Here is a 17,029-nt window from a genome sequence, read left to right as displayed (position 1 = left end):
ACATAAGATGAAGGAATGATCTTTAGAGGTTTGTGGGTGGCTATGAAAAAAAGCCGTTTGGATTTAGCCCTTAAAAGGATGGTTAAATCATTCATAGTTTCCTCCTCTTGCAGCTTCAGAGCTGTTCCTGGCCACCAGCCACAACCAGTTATTATGTTTTGGGGGCACTTAATTGTTCAAAGAGGGACAGGCTGGTTTGGAAAGAAAGATAAATGATCTGATTCTAAAACTATCTTTCATATTTACTCAGGTTTTTCTTAAAAAAAACAAAAACATCCAGGTTTGACAAAAACAAAAATGGCAAAAACAAACCAAAACCTGCATGGGCAAATACTTTTTTCACAGCACTGTAAGTGCTGTATAGCAGAATATTACCCCTCACTTCCTTGTCTCTGCAGGGGAAAAATACATAAAAATCCTGTTACCTAGTGCACAGAGCAATTTCCCAGAAATAGAATATGAGTTCTACCATCCTTTTTCAGCAACATCATAGTATGTATCTGTACCAAGGAATCAGACAGTGTAACATCCAATGTAACACAGAAATGCACCAATCATGACCTACATTTTTTCTCCATATAAGCCAATGCTATGCAGACAGGCAAAATAAACAATCACAAGTCTTTTTTACCGGGACATAAAAGGAGAAGATCTTTTTAAATCCTCAACACATTGTTCTCTGTCCTATTGTTGTCACTCATTTCTACACTACAAATTCCTAAATCTAAACTCAGAAAGGCAATCCCAGATTCGATTTCAGGCCAGGACTGATCAAATGGGTGGAAAAACACATCAGCAAGAGGGCAATCTGGCTTGACAGACATACACTTTCTTTCATTAAATTAGCATTTTTTTAAACTAATGTCTAAAGTGATGTGATTTAAAACCAAGCCTTAGTTCTGGCCATTCTCTGAGGATACAACCTCTCCATCTGGCCTTTGCTGTCGTGTCCCTAGTTATAAAGCGTCTGTGGTTGCAAATTGTACCATAATTAACTCTAACTGCAGTAACAAAGACAGTTGAGTGTTCATGAGGTAGCCTTCAATCTCCTTGGCAACACCAAGTTTAAACCAAAGCTTACAACACTTATGATCCAAACTGCATAGTACTTCATATTTTAGACATCATGGTAAAGTCCTTTTAGAAGACTTTTTACTATACTATATATTATTGGAAAGATGAGATTGTCTAGTTTTATGTCATATGGGATATAATGGATTTGAGCAAAAGTATGGGTGTCTTTTGTAGTGTTTTTTCACTGAGTTAGCCATGTCTGAAGGACCTTTAAATGTCCTCACATTTGTTTAGTGAACTGTAAAACCCTACATTTGTGCAAAAATCGTTTGCTGCCTTGTTTTAGAAACATTAACGGCACCTCTTGCTAGGGATTTTGAAATAAAAAAAAAGACACGTTTCAATCACGTTTAACATACTATTCACTACCAGACCAAGCAGTAAGTAGCTTAAAGCACAGCTCAAAATTAATATGGTAGAATCAGGCTTAGTGGCCTGTTAGTACTCAGTTAAGCACCTCAAACAAAGGACAAGACAGTTAAATAAACTATCTAAAAGTCATTTTCTCTGCCCACTAACACCCTCTTACTGAGAACCCTTCTGATAACAAGGAGAGCACATACTCGATACTTGATACTATTTCCATTACCTTCAGACACAACACCCAGAAATGCCTCTGTTTTTTCTGGGCTGGAGTTCATCACAGATGAACTAACGCAAAGTGGAAATGTGTGCTCTGGTCTGACGAGTCCACTTTTCAAACTGTTTTTGGAAATCATGCACGTCATGTCATTAAGGTCAGAGAAAAAAAGGACAATCCAGTTTGTCATCAGCAAAAAAAAAAAAAAAAAAAAAAAGCCTTCATCTGCAATGGAATGAAGCATGTTGGTGGCCATGGCATGGGTAACTTGCAAATCGAAACAGCATTTAATGCTGAAGGGTAAAAAAAGGTTTAGAAGCAAAAATTGCTGCCATTCAGTGTCTTTTTTAAGGAACATCTCATCAAAAATGGCAAAAAATCAAGATTTTATTTGAGCTTCTATAGATACAGGGTTAAGGAAGTAGACACATTTGTATAACACAGCTTTTTATAGGACCAACAAGGAAATCATTTGAACACCTCTAAAGTAAATTCCAATGACCAAAAAATTACTTTTACGCACACTTGCAACTGAGGCGTTACCTTGAGAAGCACAGCGAATAGGGGAATATCTCTTAAGAAATGATGAAGGAGCTGTTCTTCTGACTCACAGAGGGTGAATTACAATAGGGTTTTATTTTAAAACAGTATAGAGCTATACAATATGAATCCTGTTTTAATACTAGAGATGTCCAGGAAAAATGGAACTGGAAGTAAACATTACAATAACAGATGATGACTAGAAGGAAACATTAAGGTCAGGAAATTATGTAAGCAATAGCCTGACATGGGAGTTTGATTGACCCAGAGGACACAACATGCACAATTTCCAAAGACAGCTTGAAAGGTGGACTATATTATCTATCCATCCATCCATTGTCTTCTGCTTATCCGGGGTTGGGTCACAGGGGTAGCAGCTTCAGTAGGGAGGCCCAGACGTCCTCTCCCCGGCCACTTGGGCCAGCTCCTCCAGGGGAATCCCAAGGCGCTCCCAGGCCAGCCGAGAGACATAGTCCCTCCAGCGTGTCCTGAGTCGTCCATTGGGTCTCCTCCCTCACCAGGGAGGCGTCCAGCGGTACAGTCCGCTTCACAGCAGACGCTGCCCTAATCCACCTGTCGATCTCTAGCCCCATCTTCCCCTCATTCGTGAACAAGACCCCAAGATACTTGAACTCCTCCACTAGGGGCAGCACATCCTCCCCAACCCGGAGGAGGCACTCTACCCTTTTCCGACTCAAGACCATGGTCTCAGATTTGGAGGCACTGATTCTCATCCCGGCCGCTTCACACTCGGCTGCGAACTGCTCCAGTGAGAGCTGTAGATCACGCCCTGATGAAGCCAATAGGACCACGTCATCCGCGAATAGCAGAGACGCAATCCTAAGGCCACCAAAACGTATCCCCTCAACACCTTGGGCCTAGCAATTCTGTCCATAAAAGTTATGAACAAAATCGATGACAAAGGGCAACCTTGGCAGAGTCCAACTGTCATTGGAAACGAGTCCGACTTACTGCTGGCAATGCGGACCAGACTCTGAAACCGGTCACACAGAGATTTAACAGCCCTTCTTAGAGGGCTATACACCCGGAGTACCCCCCACAGGACCCCCCGAGGGACACGGTCGAATACCTTCTCCAGATCCACAAAGCACATGTAGACTGGTTGGGCAAACTCCCATGCACCCTCCAGGAACCTGCTGAGGGTATAGAGCTGATCCAGTGTTCCACGGCCAGGACGAAAACCACACTGCTCTTCCTGAATCTGAGATTTGACTATCTGACAGACCCTCCTTTCCAGAACCCCAGAATAGACCTTACCAGGGAGGCCTAAGAGTGTGATTCCTCTGTAGTTGGAACACACCCTCTTGTCCCCCTTTTTAAATAGGGGGACCACCAACCCAGTCTGCCGCCCGTGGCTTTGACTGCCGGTGCACATCAGCTACTTCTGGAGTCCCACAGGACAATAAAGCCTGATAGGACTCCTTCTTCAGCTTGACGGTTTCCCTCACTGCTGATGTCCACCAGCGTGTTTGAGGGTTGCCGCCGCAATATGCACCGACAACCTTGCGGCCACAGCTCCGACTAGCCGCCTCAACAATAGTGGTGCGGAACATGGTCCACTCAGAGCCAATGACCCCCACCTCCCAGCAAACTCTCACAATACGTTTGGGCCTTCCAGGTCTGACCGGCTTCCTCCCCCACCATCGGAGCCAGCTCACCACCAGTTAGTGGTTGGTGGAGAGCTCCGCCCCTCTCTTCACCCAAGGGTCCAAGACATGCGGCCGCAGGTAAGATGAAACAACAGCAAAGTCGATCATTGAACTACGGCCTAGGGTGTCATGGTGCCAAGAGCACATATGGACACCCTTATGCTTGAACATGTTGTTCGTTATGGACAATCCATGACAAGCACAGAAGTCCAACAACAGAACGCCACTTGAGTTCAGATCAGGTGGGCTTTTCCTCCCAACCATTAGTGTAAATACATGTCCAAATAATCATGGCAGCAGTGCTGACTGGCAGTCATGGAGATACCTCGAGTCAAGAGATATTTGTAATGAGTGAGAGCAAACCAACAGCTCTTTGAGCAACATCAGCGACTCATTAAACAAACTGGGTGAACATGGTAAGTTTGTCTGATTGTACATGTTTTGTTCTACAATGTCTATCAAATTCAAGCAACACTGTCTACCTGCTGCATCAAGCTGATTGTTGTATTGTACACCAAATCACTGTAATGATCTCAGTATTCTTCCGATACTTTGATTAGGAAGTATGTCACCACGCAATTTGTAAAGTACTGCCCTGTTTGAGGTTTTAAATTAATTCTTCAGTATGGAAGGAGGTAGGGAGTAAAGGAAGGAAGGAAGGAAGGAAGGAAGGAAGGAAGGAAGGAAGGAAGGAACTTATTTTGGCAAACATCCTGTGTTCAATTAGGAAGAAAGGAAGGAAGGAACTTATTCTGGCAAATGTCCTTAACAGAGCAGTGTTCAATTAGTCATAAAAGCATAACAATATAGGCTTACTAATAATAATAAAGAAACTGGTTAATCACACTTGTACTAGAAATGTTTTATTTAAGGGAACATGTTTTTGAAGGACGCTTCTTTCAGAGGAAAAATAAGAAAGAAAAATACATCCTGATTGAAGTAGTATATTGGAATTGAAAAAGCAGAGATGACCGTGTCAGTAGTAGTTAAAGAAGAAAATATTAGGTGTCAATTACCTCAAAGAGAAATGAACGGACACAGTACTGATTTACACGGGAAAATGCTGGCTCTACAGAGATAGTACATAATGACCCCTGTTAAAACAGTAGCTGTTTTTCAGCTTGAATTGGACTGTTTATGCCCTTTTGTGGTGTTTGGTACTGCACAGGTTGCACTATTTGCACATCTCTACAAGGTTAAAGATAGAGTTTCCTCAGAAAAGATTTGTTCTACATTCAAAACACTCTACACAAAAACGTGGTACTAGGTCTTCATTCAAATAGTGCAAATTACATCTATAGAAAGAGGTAGAAGTGATGTCTTTGGCGCCATAACTACTGTAGTCACATACGACGTCCAACAAACTGATTTGTTTGATAAGGTATGTTGCATTGCATAAACAGGCGACCTGTCCAGTGCCTCTTGTCCAATGACTGCTCGAGATAGGCAACAGATTACAAAGTACCCTCATTTAGTCAAAACCTGTGCACCCAGATCTTGTTGTTAAAAATCACCATGGTTGTTCTCAGCATAATCATACTGTCCCAAAAAGAGAATTGATCAAGTATTAAAACCCTGTAATTAATACTGAGATTCATTCACAGGATGAGTGAGCAAGACTAATGAAAGACAAGGTGTGATCTATGCTTGTCTAACTGTAGGCTGTAAATCAAATAAATAACAAAGGCACTGCATCCTGGACCTTGACCAGCTCAGTGATTAAACAGGATGTATAATAAATCTGTGTTTATGGAAATAGACGGATGTGAAATTTTAATGACTTTATAATATTTGGATGGGTCCAAACAGAGGATGAAAAAACAAAAAAGGGAAGTGAAAAAGAGGAAAAACCAAGGTCAAAGGTGACAACTAACTAAATATCCAGCAGATGTGATGAGTAGCAAACTTAGACTAGGTGTGAGAGAGAGTAATATGCAAAATGAAAAGATTTAAAACCAAGAAGCTGATTAACTAAACAGCGATAGTGTGATTCTTTCCCTATGTATTTGGGAGTTCATTCAGTCAAAAAAGTCTAACAGACGACCTGCAAAAGTCAGAACTTAAGAAGGTAAAAGTTTCTTATCAACCTTCTTAAAATCATATATGGCAGCATAGTGACTACAGTGGCCAATTATCTCAAATGTCCAGATTAACTATGTTTGCTGTTGTTTTTTTATTTATTTATTTATTTTTTTGATAGCAGTTAGTCTTGTAATATGTAATGGCTGGTAATGTTTACATATTATCTTTCCTTTTAAAGAGACCACATACATTTTTTGGAAACCCTCTTATACAAGAATTGTGGCCTAAAACTTGCACTAACGCTGGGTTCACACAACAAGATAATAAGACAGATTTTTGCCCCAATCTTCCCCTTCCGACAATCTTAAGAACGCCAGTCAGAAAGTGAGTTGATGAAAACCTGGAGGAGAGAAAACATAACTCTCCTCCACATCATAGTGTAACAAAAGTAGAGCCCCCTGTCCGTGTGGTCTCCACTGCTTTAACTAACGGCTTATTTTTGTTTTGTTCAATATTTTTTCTCTGTTAAAAATACTCCACAAATTATCGCCATTGCTCTTCCTCGTCGGCCATGTTTTTTTACTTTGAACTCACGTTTAATCTCTGAAATTTCCCATCTGACATCTGTATGTTACTGAGGGAAATCTGTTTGTGTGTGCTGTCCTTGCCAGTTGACTGAAGACAAGAGACTATATGAGCAGACCTGTTATAGCTACATTTTTTATCGTCATGTATGGGGTCTCTCGGGTTTTCAAAATCAGCCGAAAATGTTATAATCATGCCATGTGAACCCGATATGTCGATTTGTTTGTTTGTTATTACCTGTGACTTCGTAAAACATTGAGCAGAATGATGACAAGTCCCAAACTGCAACAGGCCAGGTAGGGGCTACCAAAGAGCCTGGAGAGTCCCCGTGTACGATGCTCCCATCGTGCCACCTGCAAAGTTAAAGAACAGCAGAGAATAGCAATCCATTGACAAATATATCCCAATGCAATTTAAAGATGACCTGACAATGGTTGAGATTTTGCTGCTGGACAACAAATTGTGGGAATAATAATCCAAGTAAAATCCAAATCCAAAAGTGAAAATCCTAAATTATTCATAACACTGACAGATAAAGATTTAAACTCATTTTCATTCAACCAAGAAGTTTGTTTTGATTAATTAACTTTTCTGAGGCTGGAAGGCCTCCTTGCCATCACCATAATCTTTTGTTCCCTAAAGATCCCAAGCTCCCAAGATGGCTGGTAGAGTCTCTTTCTGTTTCCACACAGGACTCTGGTTGGGCCACAACAAAACATCAATATCACTTTCTGTCAAAAGTAACATGCTGATAAAAAAATATTAACTTAAACCTAAATCTGGCAGGGATATGGACAATTTTAGGTCAAACTGTAACTGATCGGATAGGTGCTGAAAAAATTAGCAATGACAAGATCTTAATGACTTGTAAGCCCAGAGCCTTCCCAGGCTCTCCTCTTTTACTTTGGGGCTGAAAAAGAGCCAAAGACTGAGCAGCAGGTTAACCATTGCTTCCATGTTCCCCATTGCTGTGTTGGATCGGAATCACATACAAATAATGTCACGTTATTTTTTCGGATTCTGAAGCCGGCTTGCTCTGACAACCTCACCCATATTGAGGTGGTACTGTTTTGTAAGGAAAATGACCTAAATCGGGTAGAGTCGAGTAAAGCTAAGCCCAAAATGCAAAAGGGCTCTTTTCCATTAGCATCTACAAGCTAGTTGTTGTGCACAACAACTAGCTACACCAGGACTAGAATATTCTACACTTAATACAGATTTTTGAGTCTCTGATCTGTTAAAAACCTTTACATATTTGAGTTATCATCCTTTTCCCTTCCGTTTAAGAGATACTTACAAAAAATAGTGACAGAAAACACCAATATAAACAAACAACAGGAAAAACCTTGGCCCCTAAAACAAGTGTAAACTTTTAACGTCTTCAAAACAACTTTGTCAAAATGACACACAAGTTTTTGATTCTGATATTCATTTCCATTATTGTAAAGTATGTCACACACAAAGCATCTCAAAGTTTTTGTACACTTTCACATTCTTTACCTTACCCAATGAATTCAGTAACATCCTGTCCTAAGCTTTTGTAGTCTTTATATTGGAATTTCTGAATTTAGAGAGGACAAAATGAAGTGGCTGCTCTGGATTACTTTTGAGTAGAAGCAATTCTGATTCAAAGACCTTGGTACATTACTTCAGAATATCTGGCACTTGACTTCTATTTTACATCCTACTGTGTACCGAGGAGATTCATCGGGTGAGCAATTTTCTGTTTAAATAAGAATAAAAGTTAACACTATTAAGCCCATCTATTTAATTTAATTTTGATTTTTTTTCTTCACCTTTTTATGTGCTGACTGCAGAAGAAATACATCAAGGATAGAAAACTCAACATCTGTCTCTAAAGAAATATTATTTTCTCATTTATAAGGGCCCACTGAAAAAGATGAATCCTGAACCCTTAGATGGTTAATCACGTACAACTTGATGCCCCCCAAGATCGCTAATCAATCAATCAATCAATCTTTATTTCAGACACAAAAGAGGTCCATAGTAAAAAACAAATGATAAAAAAAAGAAAAAGACAAACAAGGAATAAAATGACAGTCACTGAGCCACAAATAAATGATGACGCCAATGTTTCCACAATCTTGAGAAAAATCTCACTGTACTAAAAACAGGGTTCACTAAAATTACTATTATATTATTGTATGACACAGATAATCTACACATACATTTATACATGAGATTCCTGAGTGCAGCTGCACATGTGGGAACAGCGGTATGTACAAACATGTGGCTAGCACTGCTCCATCTAGGCACTTTAAGTAGGAGCCTCAGGCCATCATTGTATGCCACATAAAGTTTGTGCAGGCTACTTTTTTTATATCTTCGCCATAGATGGGCTGTGTAAAATGAAGTGCAAAAAGCTTTAAAAAGAGCTACCTTCACAGAGGATGAACACATACCAAACTTTCTGATCAAAATATTAGCCTGAGCATATATCATGCAATACTGCCTACGAATGTCACGATCATCAAATAGGTCATCAGTTATGTAATGTCCCAGATATTTAATTTCATTGCGTATATTGAGGACAATGCCAGATAAAGAGAAGTCAGGGGTTATCAGATGCTTATCTGATCTACTTCTGCTAACTTTCTGAAGACCTTTTTTTATGCGTTCTGTCCGGCAGTGAGGCCCTCAGAATTGCCACCTGGGTACCAGGTGGAGTGCTTCAGCCTTTGCTATAAGGCTCCGCTTGATATACAGTGCATGTAAAAAATAAAAAAATAGAGGTGGGCTTCCTCCCACAGACCAAAAACATGACTGTTAGGTTAATTGGTTTCTCCAAATTGTCCTTAGGTGTGAGTGTGTGCGTGAATGGTTGTTTGTCCTGTCTGTCTCTGTGTTGCCCTGCGACAGACTGGCGACCTGTCCAGGGTGTACCCCGCCTCTCGCCCAGTGAACGCTGGAGATAGGCACCAGCACCCCCCGCGACCCCATGAGGGATAAAGCGGTTTGGAAAATGGATGGATGGATGGATGGAGGTGAAAAAGAAGGATAAAGAGAATGCAAGATAACACCTTAGACGTCTGCTTCTACACTTCTAGGAAGAGAGAGAAACAAAAAGGAGAAGAAGAAAAACCAAAGTGGCAAACAACAAATCAAGAATCATTATTGCCGTTATGTGACCATAATGAAATTGTGGGGAGACACCGGCTCAGACAAAACACACAGAGGCGAAACAAGACATAACGTTCGAATGCATCTATACCAACAACAACAACATCACTGAAAAGTACACAGTATTGATCAATACCAGATGGATTAAGCGGCAACTGCAGCCCTACATCTGTAAGCACCTGAATCCAAACTTGGGAGGGTATGTGTGTCTATAAGGTTTCTCCATAAGAACGCTGAGAGGCGGGCGCAGGGAGCCACAGACGCGGAGGTGATTGGAGCCACAGACATTCAAAAGGAACCCCCCCTGCCGAATACTCAGGAAAGGTTTGTGTGTGTGTGTGTGTGTGTGTGTGTGTGTGTGTGTGTGTGTGTGTGTGTGTGTGTGTGTGTGTGTGTGTGTGTGTGTGTGCAACTGCAACTGTAGGTAACTGAAAATTGAAAATGCTATACTTTTTGGAACAATGTAGCGAAAGGGCATTCAATCATAATCATCTTTACATGTCACTGCAATTTTCTGGACATTGCTATGAAGTTTGGGAGCAGTGGGCTGCCACTGTGTGACGCTCTTGGGAGCAGTCTGGAGCTAAGGTTCTTGCTCAGGCACAAAGCATGTCAGATATCCTAATTTGTAAACTTTTTTTTAGCTGTTTAAATCATAAAATCATACACAAGTAAGTGTAATGTGGATTAAACAGAGCATAACTCAATAAAAGCATTGAAAGAAGATGAAGCCTCATCTTTAACTGCATGCCTGCAGCTTACCACTAAGAATGAGCAGGCTTTAGTTTGGCAAGTAAAGCTTCTTGCTTATTAAAGTAACTTAATTCTTATGTGAGAAGTATGTCAAAACTAAACAAAAATAATAAATTAACAAACAACAGCTTGGCCTGCTAGGGTAGTGTTTAGGGCAAACATCCTGATGTCATGATCGTTCTTGGTTTGGCCAGCTTGTTTATAAATGTCAAACTCCATAGGGTACTAATTCACAGAAAGCAAATTCTAACAGCTCTGGAAGATGAAATGTATTTACTCGTCCATCTAAAGTCAGGAGTTCTTCATGAAATGACAAAGTCAAATTAGTTTCTGACTGTGTGCTGAGGAAGTGCGTAAATCCCTGTGAGACAAAACACATAGGACTCAACTGTTTCTATGGAAACACCTTTTCTATGTTTAAAGCTAAGCAGGCCAGGAAAAAAATATTGTCACAGGTAAAGGTTAGAGAAAACAACTTTTACACAATAGGGAAAAAAAGCAAGCATTTAATTTGGAAGAACAGAAGTGCAACCGATATACTTCGACTAAAATCTCAAAGACAATAATGATGCCTCTAGTTTCCTTTATGTTGCGCCTTTATGTTCCCAGACCATTCTCCTATTATCCCAGCTGACTTATTGTTCACTAACCTCTTCCTTTGAACAGAATACTGCTGTATAATCAGAAACCAATGCCGGAGAACGCCTCTTTGGCAAAGACTCATGCTTACATCCCCATGCTGATTACATCAGAGGCCTCTCTGTGGGACACTGACACACGCAGCAGTGCACTACAAAACAGAACAAAGACAATTATAATGGAGGGAATACTTAATAATTAGCCTTCCAGATAGCACATTTGGGAAAGTTACATTTATGACGCCAATTCGTCAATGTCGCTGTGTGGCATTTTACGCCTTAAAGCATTATGTAACAGCATTCTTTTTTTGTTAAATGACAAAAGGTTTGGCACTGAGATGCAAACAAAGATGAACTGACTTTGCAGCCCGAGGAACTGTGTGCACAAACACACAGAAAAGTACCCTCACATGTTGGAGAAACCACACTGTTGTCACATTATTATTATTAGGTCATAGGTTCAAATTCATTAAAAAAGGTTTATTCAAACTTGACTAACTTATTGTTCATTAACCTCACCAGTTAACCATCTAACATTTATAGGAGGATGTTAAGTTGCCCAGTTTCCCATACTAAACCGAAGCAGATGTGTCCGTGTCTATTGGATTCGAGAAACCTGACTACAGTTTTACAAGAGATATCATAAAGACGTCAAAAAAGAATTATTTAGGCATTAAGCTACATCGTAACCACAGCTGCCCTGGGGCAGACTGACGGAAGCAAGGCTCTGACCACCAACAGCAGGAAAAAGTGGGTGGACACAACGACTGAGATGGTCAGGGCCGGGACTTGAACCAGGAACCGACCGGTCACAGGGAGAAACTACTATCTCCTGTGCCACTGTCGCTGCTTTAACATCGCCAGTTATGGTTTATAAATTTTGATTAAAAAACTGACATTAGGCATTTAATGTCCTACATTAAGGCTAAGTCCACACCTAGCTGGATATCTTGGAAAACGGATACATTTTTATGCGGCTAGGCCTTTTATCCACACGTAAACTCCGTTTTACACCCAGCCAAAGTGGAGATTTCTAAAAGGTTTTTGAGCCTGCACGTGTACATGACCAAACTGACGTTTAGGGTCTGCCGAATCACAGTCTGCCACAAAGAAGAAGGCACCGCTGACGTCACATGTGCGACCATTGTTATAGACTTGCCGTGCAAAGGAGGAAAACAATGATTGTTGTCAGAGGTGCTGATTTCAACTTTGGTGTTGTGATTGGCTGTTTACAGTATTTGTCAATGTTGAACTGGAAACATTCACTAACTCGGTAACTACACGTCTTCACCTCTGTATTGAGACTTCAAAGTAAAAACATTCATGGGACGCTATACCCGGGTGTAATTTGATCTCTGGACAGTCACCATCTCCGTGGTGATGGGAAGCTGTAGGCGGCCTGAGAAGTTGTAGTTCCAACTGTGCTGCATGCTGGGAGTTGCAGTTTGTCACGTCATAATGGCACAACACTGCTTAAAAGACTGGTCAAGAATCCAAGTTAAGCTTGACAGTGAGTATGCCAAGAGATCATTAACCAAATGTTAAGGAGGACATATCATTATATATTTGAGCCAGTAGCTATCATATTGATCTGGTTTGGTCAAACTGCTTTGCACCCAATTATGACCTGTGCTGTGGATTATTGAAGTTGTATACTGTGTTGATTTTCAAACCCTGGAAAAATAAACATTGTAATGAATGATTAAAACCCTATAACTAATATGACACTGAGACAAATATTGTCTAAGTAAACATCTGACTCAGACTGCAGTTTTTATTAAGTGGTAATTAATTGCTTGATAGTACCTGAGTTCACCTTGTAGACTGGCATATTTCTTCACTCTGTCAAAAGCTACCATCCAGGGATGAATAGTGAGTAAAATGAAGAAGACAAGGGATGGAGATGAACTGGACAGACGCAATCCAGTTATTTTCTCATCCATTGTTAGCACCCATCAGAGTAACAGAACAAGAAATCTGTCCGGCTCCTCTTCAAACCCGAGGGCACCTTGTTTTGCACTGAAGGAACCCCAGCTCACACCCTCAGCCATCAGCGCTGGGGGCACATTTTAGCGCTGACAGACTCAACTTTACACATCATCATTCAAAAATCATTTACGGCCACCTGGTGGATGGTGGGGTGCGCTAAAAATACTCAGGCGTTCTATGAACAAAACGCAGATGATGCGATCAAAGCAATCTGAGCCAAATAATACAAGGCATGGACGAGGAGCGTACAGGGAGTGGCGCCAGATTGGCAGAACTGGAAGCTCTTCAAGACTAATTCAATAAAGGCTTAACAAGCTCCTCCTGTACCCCCATCGGCCTATTTCTGTCTCACATACAGGCACTGGAAAGACATCTGTTATGTGTGGTGGAAGGGCATCAGAACAGCAGAAATTGAGGAAACATGGCTAAAAGTCACTCCAAGTCATCTTCACCTGCTTCCAGACTGTTTTGACACAAATAACACACAAGATCAAGACTCAAGGTTATGCAATCAGAAAAGTGAGACCGGTGTTCTCTTAAAGTAACTTTAGCTGTGTTCATTGGCAGAGCCCCAGGGGACCCAACGCTGAACTGTGAGACTTTCCGCCTGATCAGCAGCTGATGGTTTATTAACTGTATTAATGTGCGGCTGTGTTTGATGGAGGACACTCTGCACACAGGCACAGCCTAGTAATATGAGTAATAAGGGAAAGAGAACAAGAACATAGACGGATCACATGCTCACATGCATTAAAAACACTTTAATAACATAGCATCTGGGGCTCAATTAATCATTTCTCATCTACTGAGCAAAAAAATAACTATTGATGAATTATGTCCACCAGAATTAATAATCCTAGAGTTGGCTTAGTTGCTCACTGTCCTTCGTATCAAAAATTAAACAGTGGGCCTAATCAATGCTCTGCAGGTCGTCGCACTGTTCCAAGATATTCGCCAGTCTCGGCTTAAAATTGCAGTTTAAAAAAGTCACGATTGCAAAACCACAAAAGGCTTCCATCCAACTGCCTCCTGCAGTCCCAGATGCCAGAGTCAGTGCAAGCCTCTACAGAACACAATGACAACCTGAGGAGGAACCTTCAACAGGGATATATGAAAACAAGAAAAGCTTTTTTCTATATAAAATTCAGCCTTATTATAATGCATGTTATACACCTGCGAGAGACTCAAAGTGGCGGCCTTGAACCAGTAATTTGTGGAATATAGACAAGCTATTGTCATTTACCAACATATTCCATTTCAGGATTTACAGAGAAAACTCAATTAAAGAGCTGGGTACTGCTTTAGATTTGGTGACTGAATTTAGCTAAGAACTTTTCAAGGTAATAGTTAATAATCAAAACTCAAGTACAGAGTTTAAAAATAACTAACAAAATAATAATAATCATAAAACACAATTTAAGGTATTTACAAGAAGAGCTGTAATCCTCAAAACAAACCAATATTTGACCCATAAACTTCAGCAAAACTAGACTACAAACCAAGCGCAGGCTCATGAAATTACATAGGGTACAAACACAAGCCAAACAGGAAAGTTAAGCTAAAACATACGTCTCTTTAAACTAAACAGGCAACAAGCAAAATCCATTTGCACAAATAAAGCTTACAAAATTCAAAAGCAAAGTTGAAACTGTCAAATTCCTCTGTAAAAAGGCGAGCTGATCAAACAAAGACACAGCCGCACCTTTCTGTGAGGAAGTCATCATTTGAACAGGGAGCTCAAACCAACAGCTGATGATCCAATCACTTGTACAGGAGGGTTCAATCAAGATGAGGTCTGCACCTAATCACACAGCTGAGCCGGCAGGCAGCAACCTGCAGCTGCACGAATGCCTGTAACTAAACAGAAGAAAAGAAGGAAGAGACAGACAAGGCCATTGGTCCGTAACACCTCAAACCCAAACCAAAAGGTTAGGGGACAAGAAAAACATTAATCCCAGTTGAACAGATAATCTAAAACCTGGATAAAGCATCAGCTAACAAGCTGACTGCACCTGGCTTGTGTTTAATGTCAAGATGGTAATCTTGCACAATCACAGCCCAAAGTGCGAGTCTTTGACTCTGGTTGTACATCCATGAAAGAAAAACACATAGGTTATGGTCAGCGTATACCGTGATTAGCACAGGACTAGACCCCAGGTGAACCTTAAAGTGCTGAAGAGGAAAAAACAGACAAGGCCAATGGCCGTAACAATCACATAAAATCCAACCAACACACATTAGGGTTTGTGGCTGTAGCATGGCTGGTCCCTTAACAGGGCAATCAATACTTTTTGCACTTCACTGTCCCTCAGTCCCTCCGCCTCAACAAAAATAGTCTTGAAGAACTTTTAAAACCATTAAACAACATTTGAGCTCAATTTGGGGAATTATCATTAACCGCAATCAAACTATGTACTTGAGCTCAGAGAACAAGGACAGGTTAAACGAGGCTTACTGCCGTAAGATCATCTGAACACACACGTCTTCATATGATTTCTACCTCCCACAGACATGACTCACTGACAAACGCACAACAATTTTACTCCACACCGCATGTGTCCGTCTGAGGTAACATCACCAGTTCAATCACTACCAGTAACTACGTACAGTCATTAGAAAAAACAAAAAACAAAACTAGCAGCTTCTTAGGATTTCCTAGAGATCATAAATACATATCTGTTAACGCCACTCTAAATAAAATACCTACAATATTTACAACAAACATCTCAGTTTATGACTTAGAAAAGATACATGTGTATTTGTTGACACTGAGATTAAATATAATTTCACAATGTTAAAAAAAAAAAACTCCAGAGAAACTAACAGAGAAGCCTTCTTCTGTATAATTACGACTTGTGCTAGCTTAGTTTAAAAATTTTCACTCCTTAATGTTATGTGGTTGTAAAACACGGAGTCCTGCTTAGAAGAATGTTTACCTTCTGAGAGGAACATCGATTGGAAAATTCTACTTGCATGGCTTATCCTCACAACATGGCGCAGAATGAAGGGTTCTGATTTCAAATCAGGTCATTTACTCATTTGTAATGATGCTGCACTGAAAAAACAGAATCATTTAATCCCAGTGAGGATTTACAGAATATAAATGATTAAAGAGAGAATGGGGTAAACTCAATAAATACATGTAAACGTGTCAGTCAGACTTCTTTGTCTGGACTGATGATGTTCCTTTGTGATGAGTGAGTAAATCTAACTGTATGAGGTTTGAGTTCAAGCTCTGCATGAAACGATGGAAACGGACTATAGTGTTGGTCCCAGACAAGCTTCCTGACATTGGAATGTGTCTGGATTATGGTTTAACTTTTATTTTTTAATAGTGATTTTAATAATGATGTACCAAATAAATCTAATCAATTTAGACAAAACACGTAATCAATGCAATTCAAAACCAAATACACATTTAAACAATGTTTTTTTTTTTTTTTAGCAGATAAAAGTGTTTCAGCAACAGTTGCATGCTGAGATGAGCTGTTGGAATAACCGAAAAAAATAAAGCAATTAAAAACATATTGTACTCCCAAAAAGATACATTTGTTTCCATTGTTAAATGCCTTCGCCAGACATGTTTCCATATGTTTTTTTCCAAACAATCATTCAGCTGCATCGTTTATCTAAAAACAACAATCTGCAGAAAGGCTGCGGAAGATCAAATTGATCTGATTGTATAAGGGTATCAGTCGGGAGAAGAACAGATGAAAAGACGAGACAGAGGGTCTGGAGGTCAGGAAGGCTGCCAGAAGTCCATCAGCAGCACTGACAGAGCTAGAGGAATTTCCGGTGGGGTGATGTGGTGTTACTTGTCTTCTAATGGACCTCGGAGAGATGATTAGTTCCATATGTCAGCCAGTTCCATGTTACTTTAATTTTTATGTTACTGTAATAAAAATACTCTCTTTTGCAGTTAGTATATATATATATATATATTATATAAAAAATAAATAAATAAAAGAAATTCAAATGCAGACATTTTCAAAGCATGTCTGGATATGTGTTCCTTTTATGCTTCCCTTGGCTTAAGA

General features: G+C 40.2%; 1 protein-coding gene across 2 annotated transcripts in view; it reads right to left on the bottom strand.

Annotated features, from left to right (window-relative positions):
• pemt (phosphatidylethanolamine N-methyltransferase) overlaps positions 1 to 17,029 on the bottom strand; it is a 111,298-nt gene that overhangs the window by 55,280 nt on the left and 38,989 nt on the right. For both annotated transcript variants that reach the window (XM_012869266.3, XM_036129267.1), the window contains exon 3: positions 6,709 to 6,824. In XM_012869266.3, the coding sequence (XP_012724720.2) occupies positions 6,709 to 6,824 (116 nt within the window). The remainder of the gene's footprint in view (positions 1 to 6,708; positions 6,825 to 17,029) is intronic.

The sequence above is a fragment of the Fundulus heteroclitus genome, unplaced genomic scaffold (assembly GCF_011125445.2).
Source record: "Fundulus heteroclitus isolate FHET01 unplaced genomic scaffold, MU-UCD_Fhet_4.1 scaffold_151, whole genome shotgun sequence".
NCBI lineage: Eukaryota > Metazoa > Chordata > Actinopteri > Cyprinodontiformes > Fundulidae > Fundulus > Fundulus heteroclitus.
Note: the sequence above shows the minus strand (reverse complement) of the source record. Positions and strands in the feature narration are given on the sequence as shown.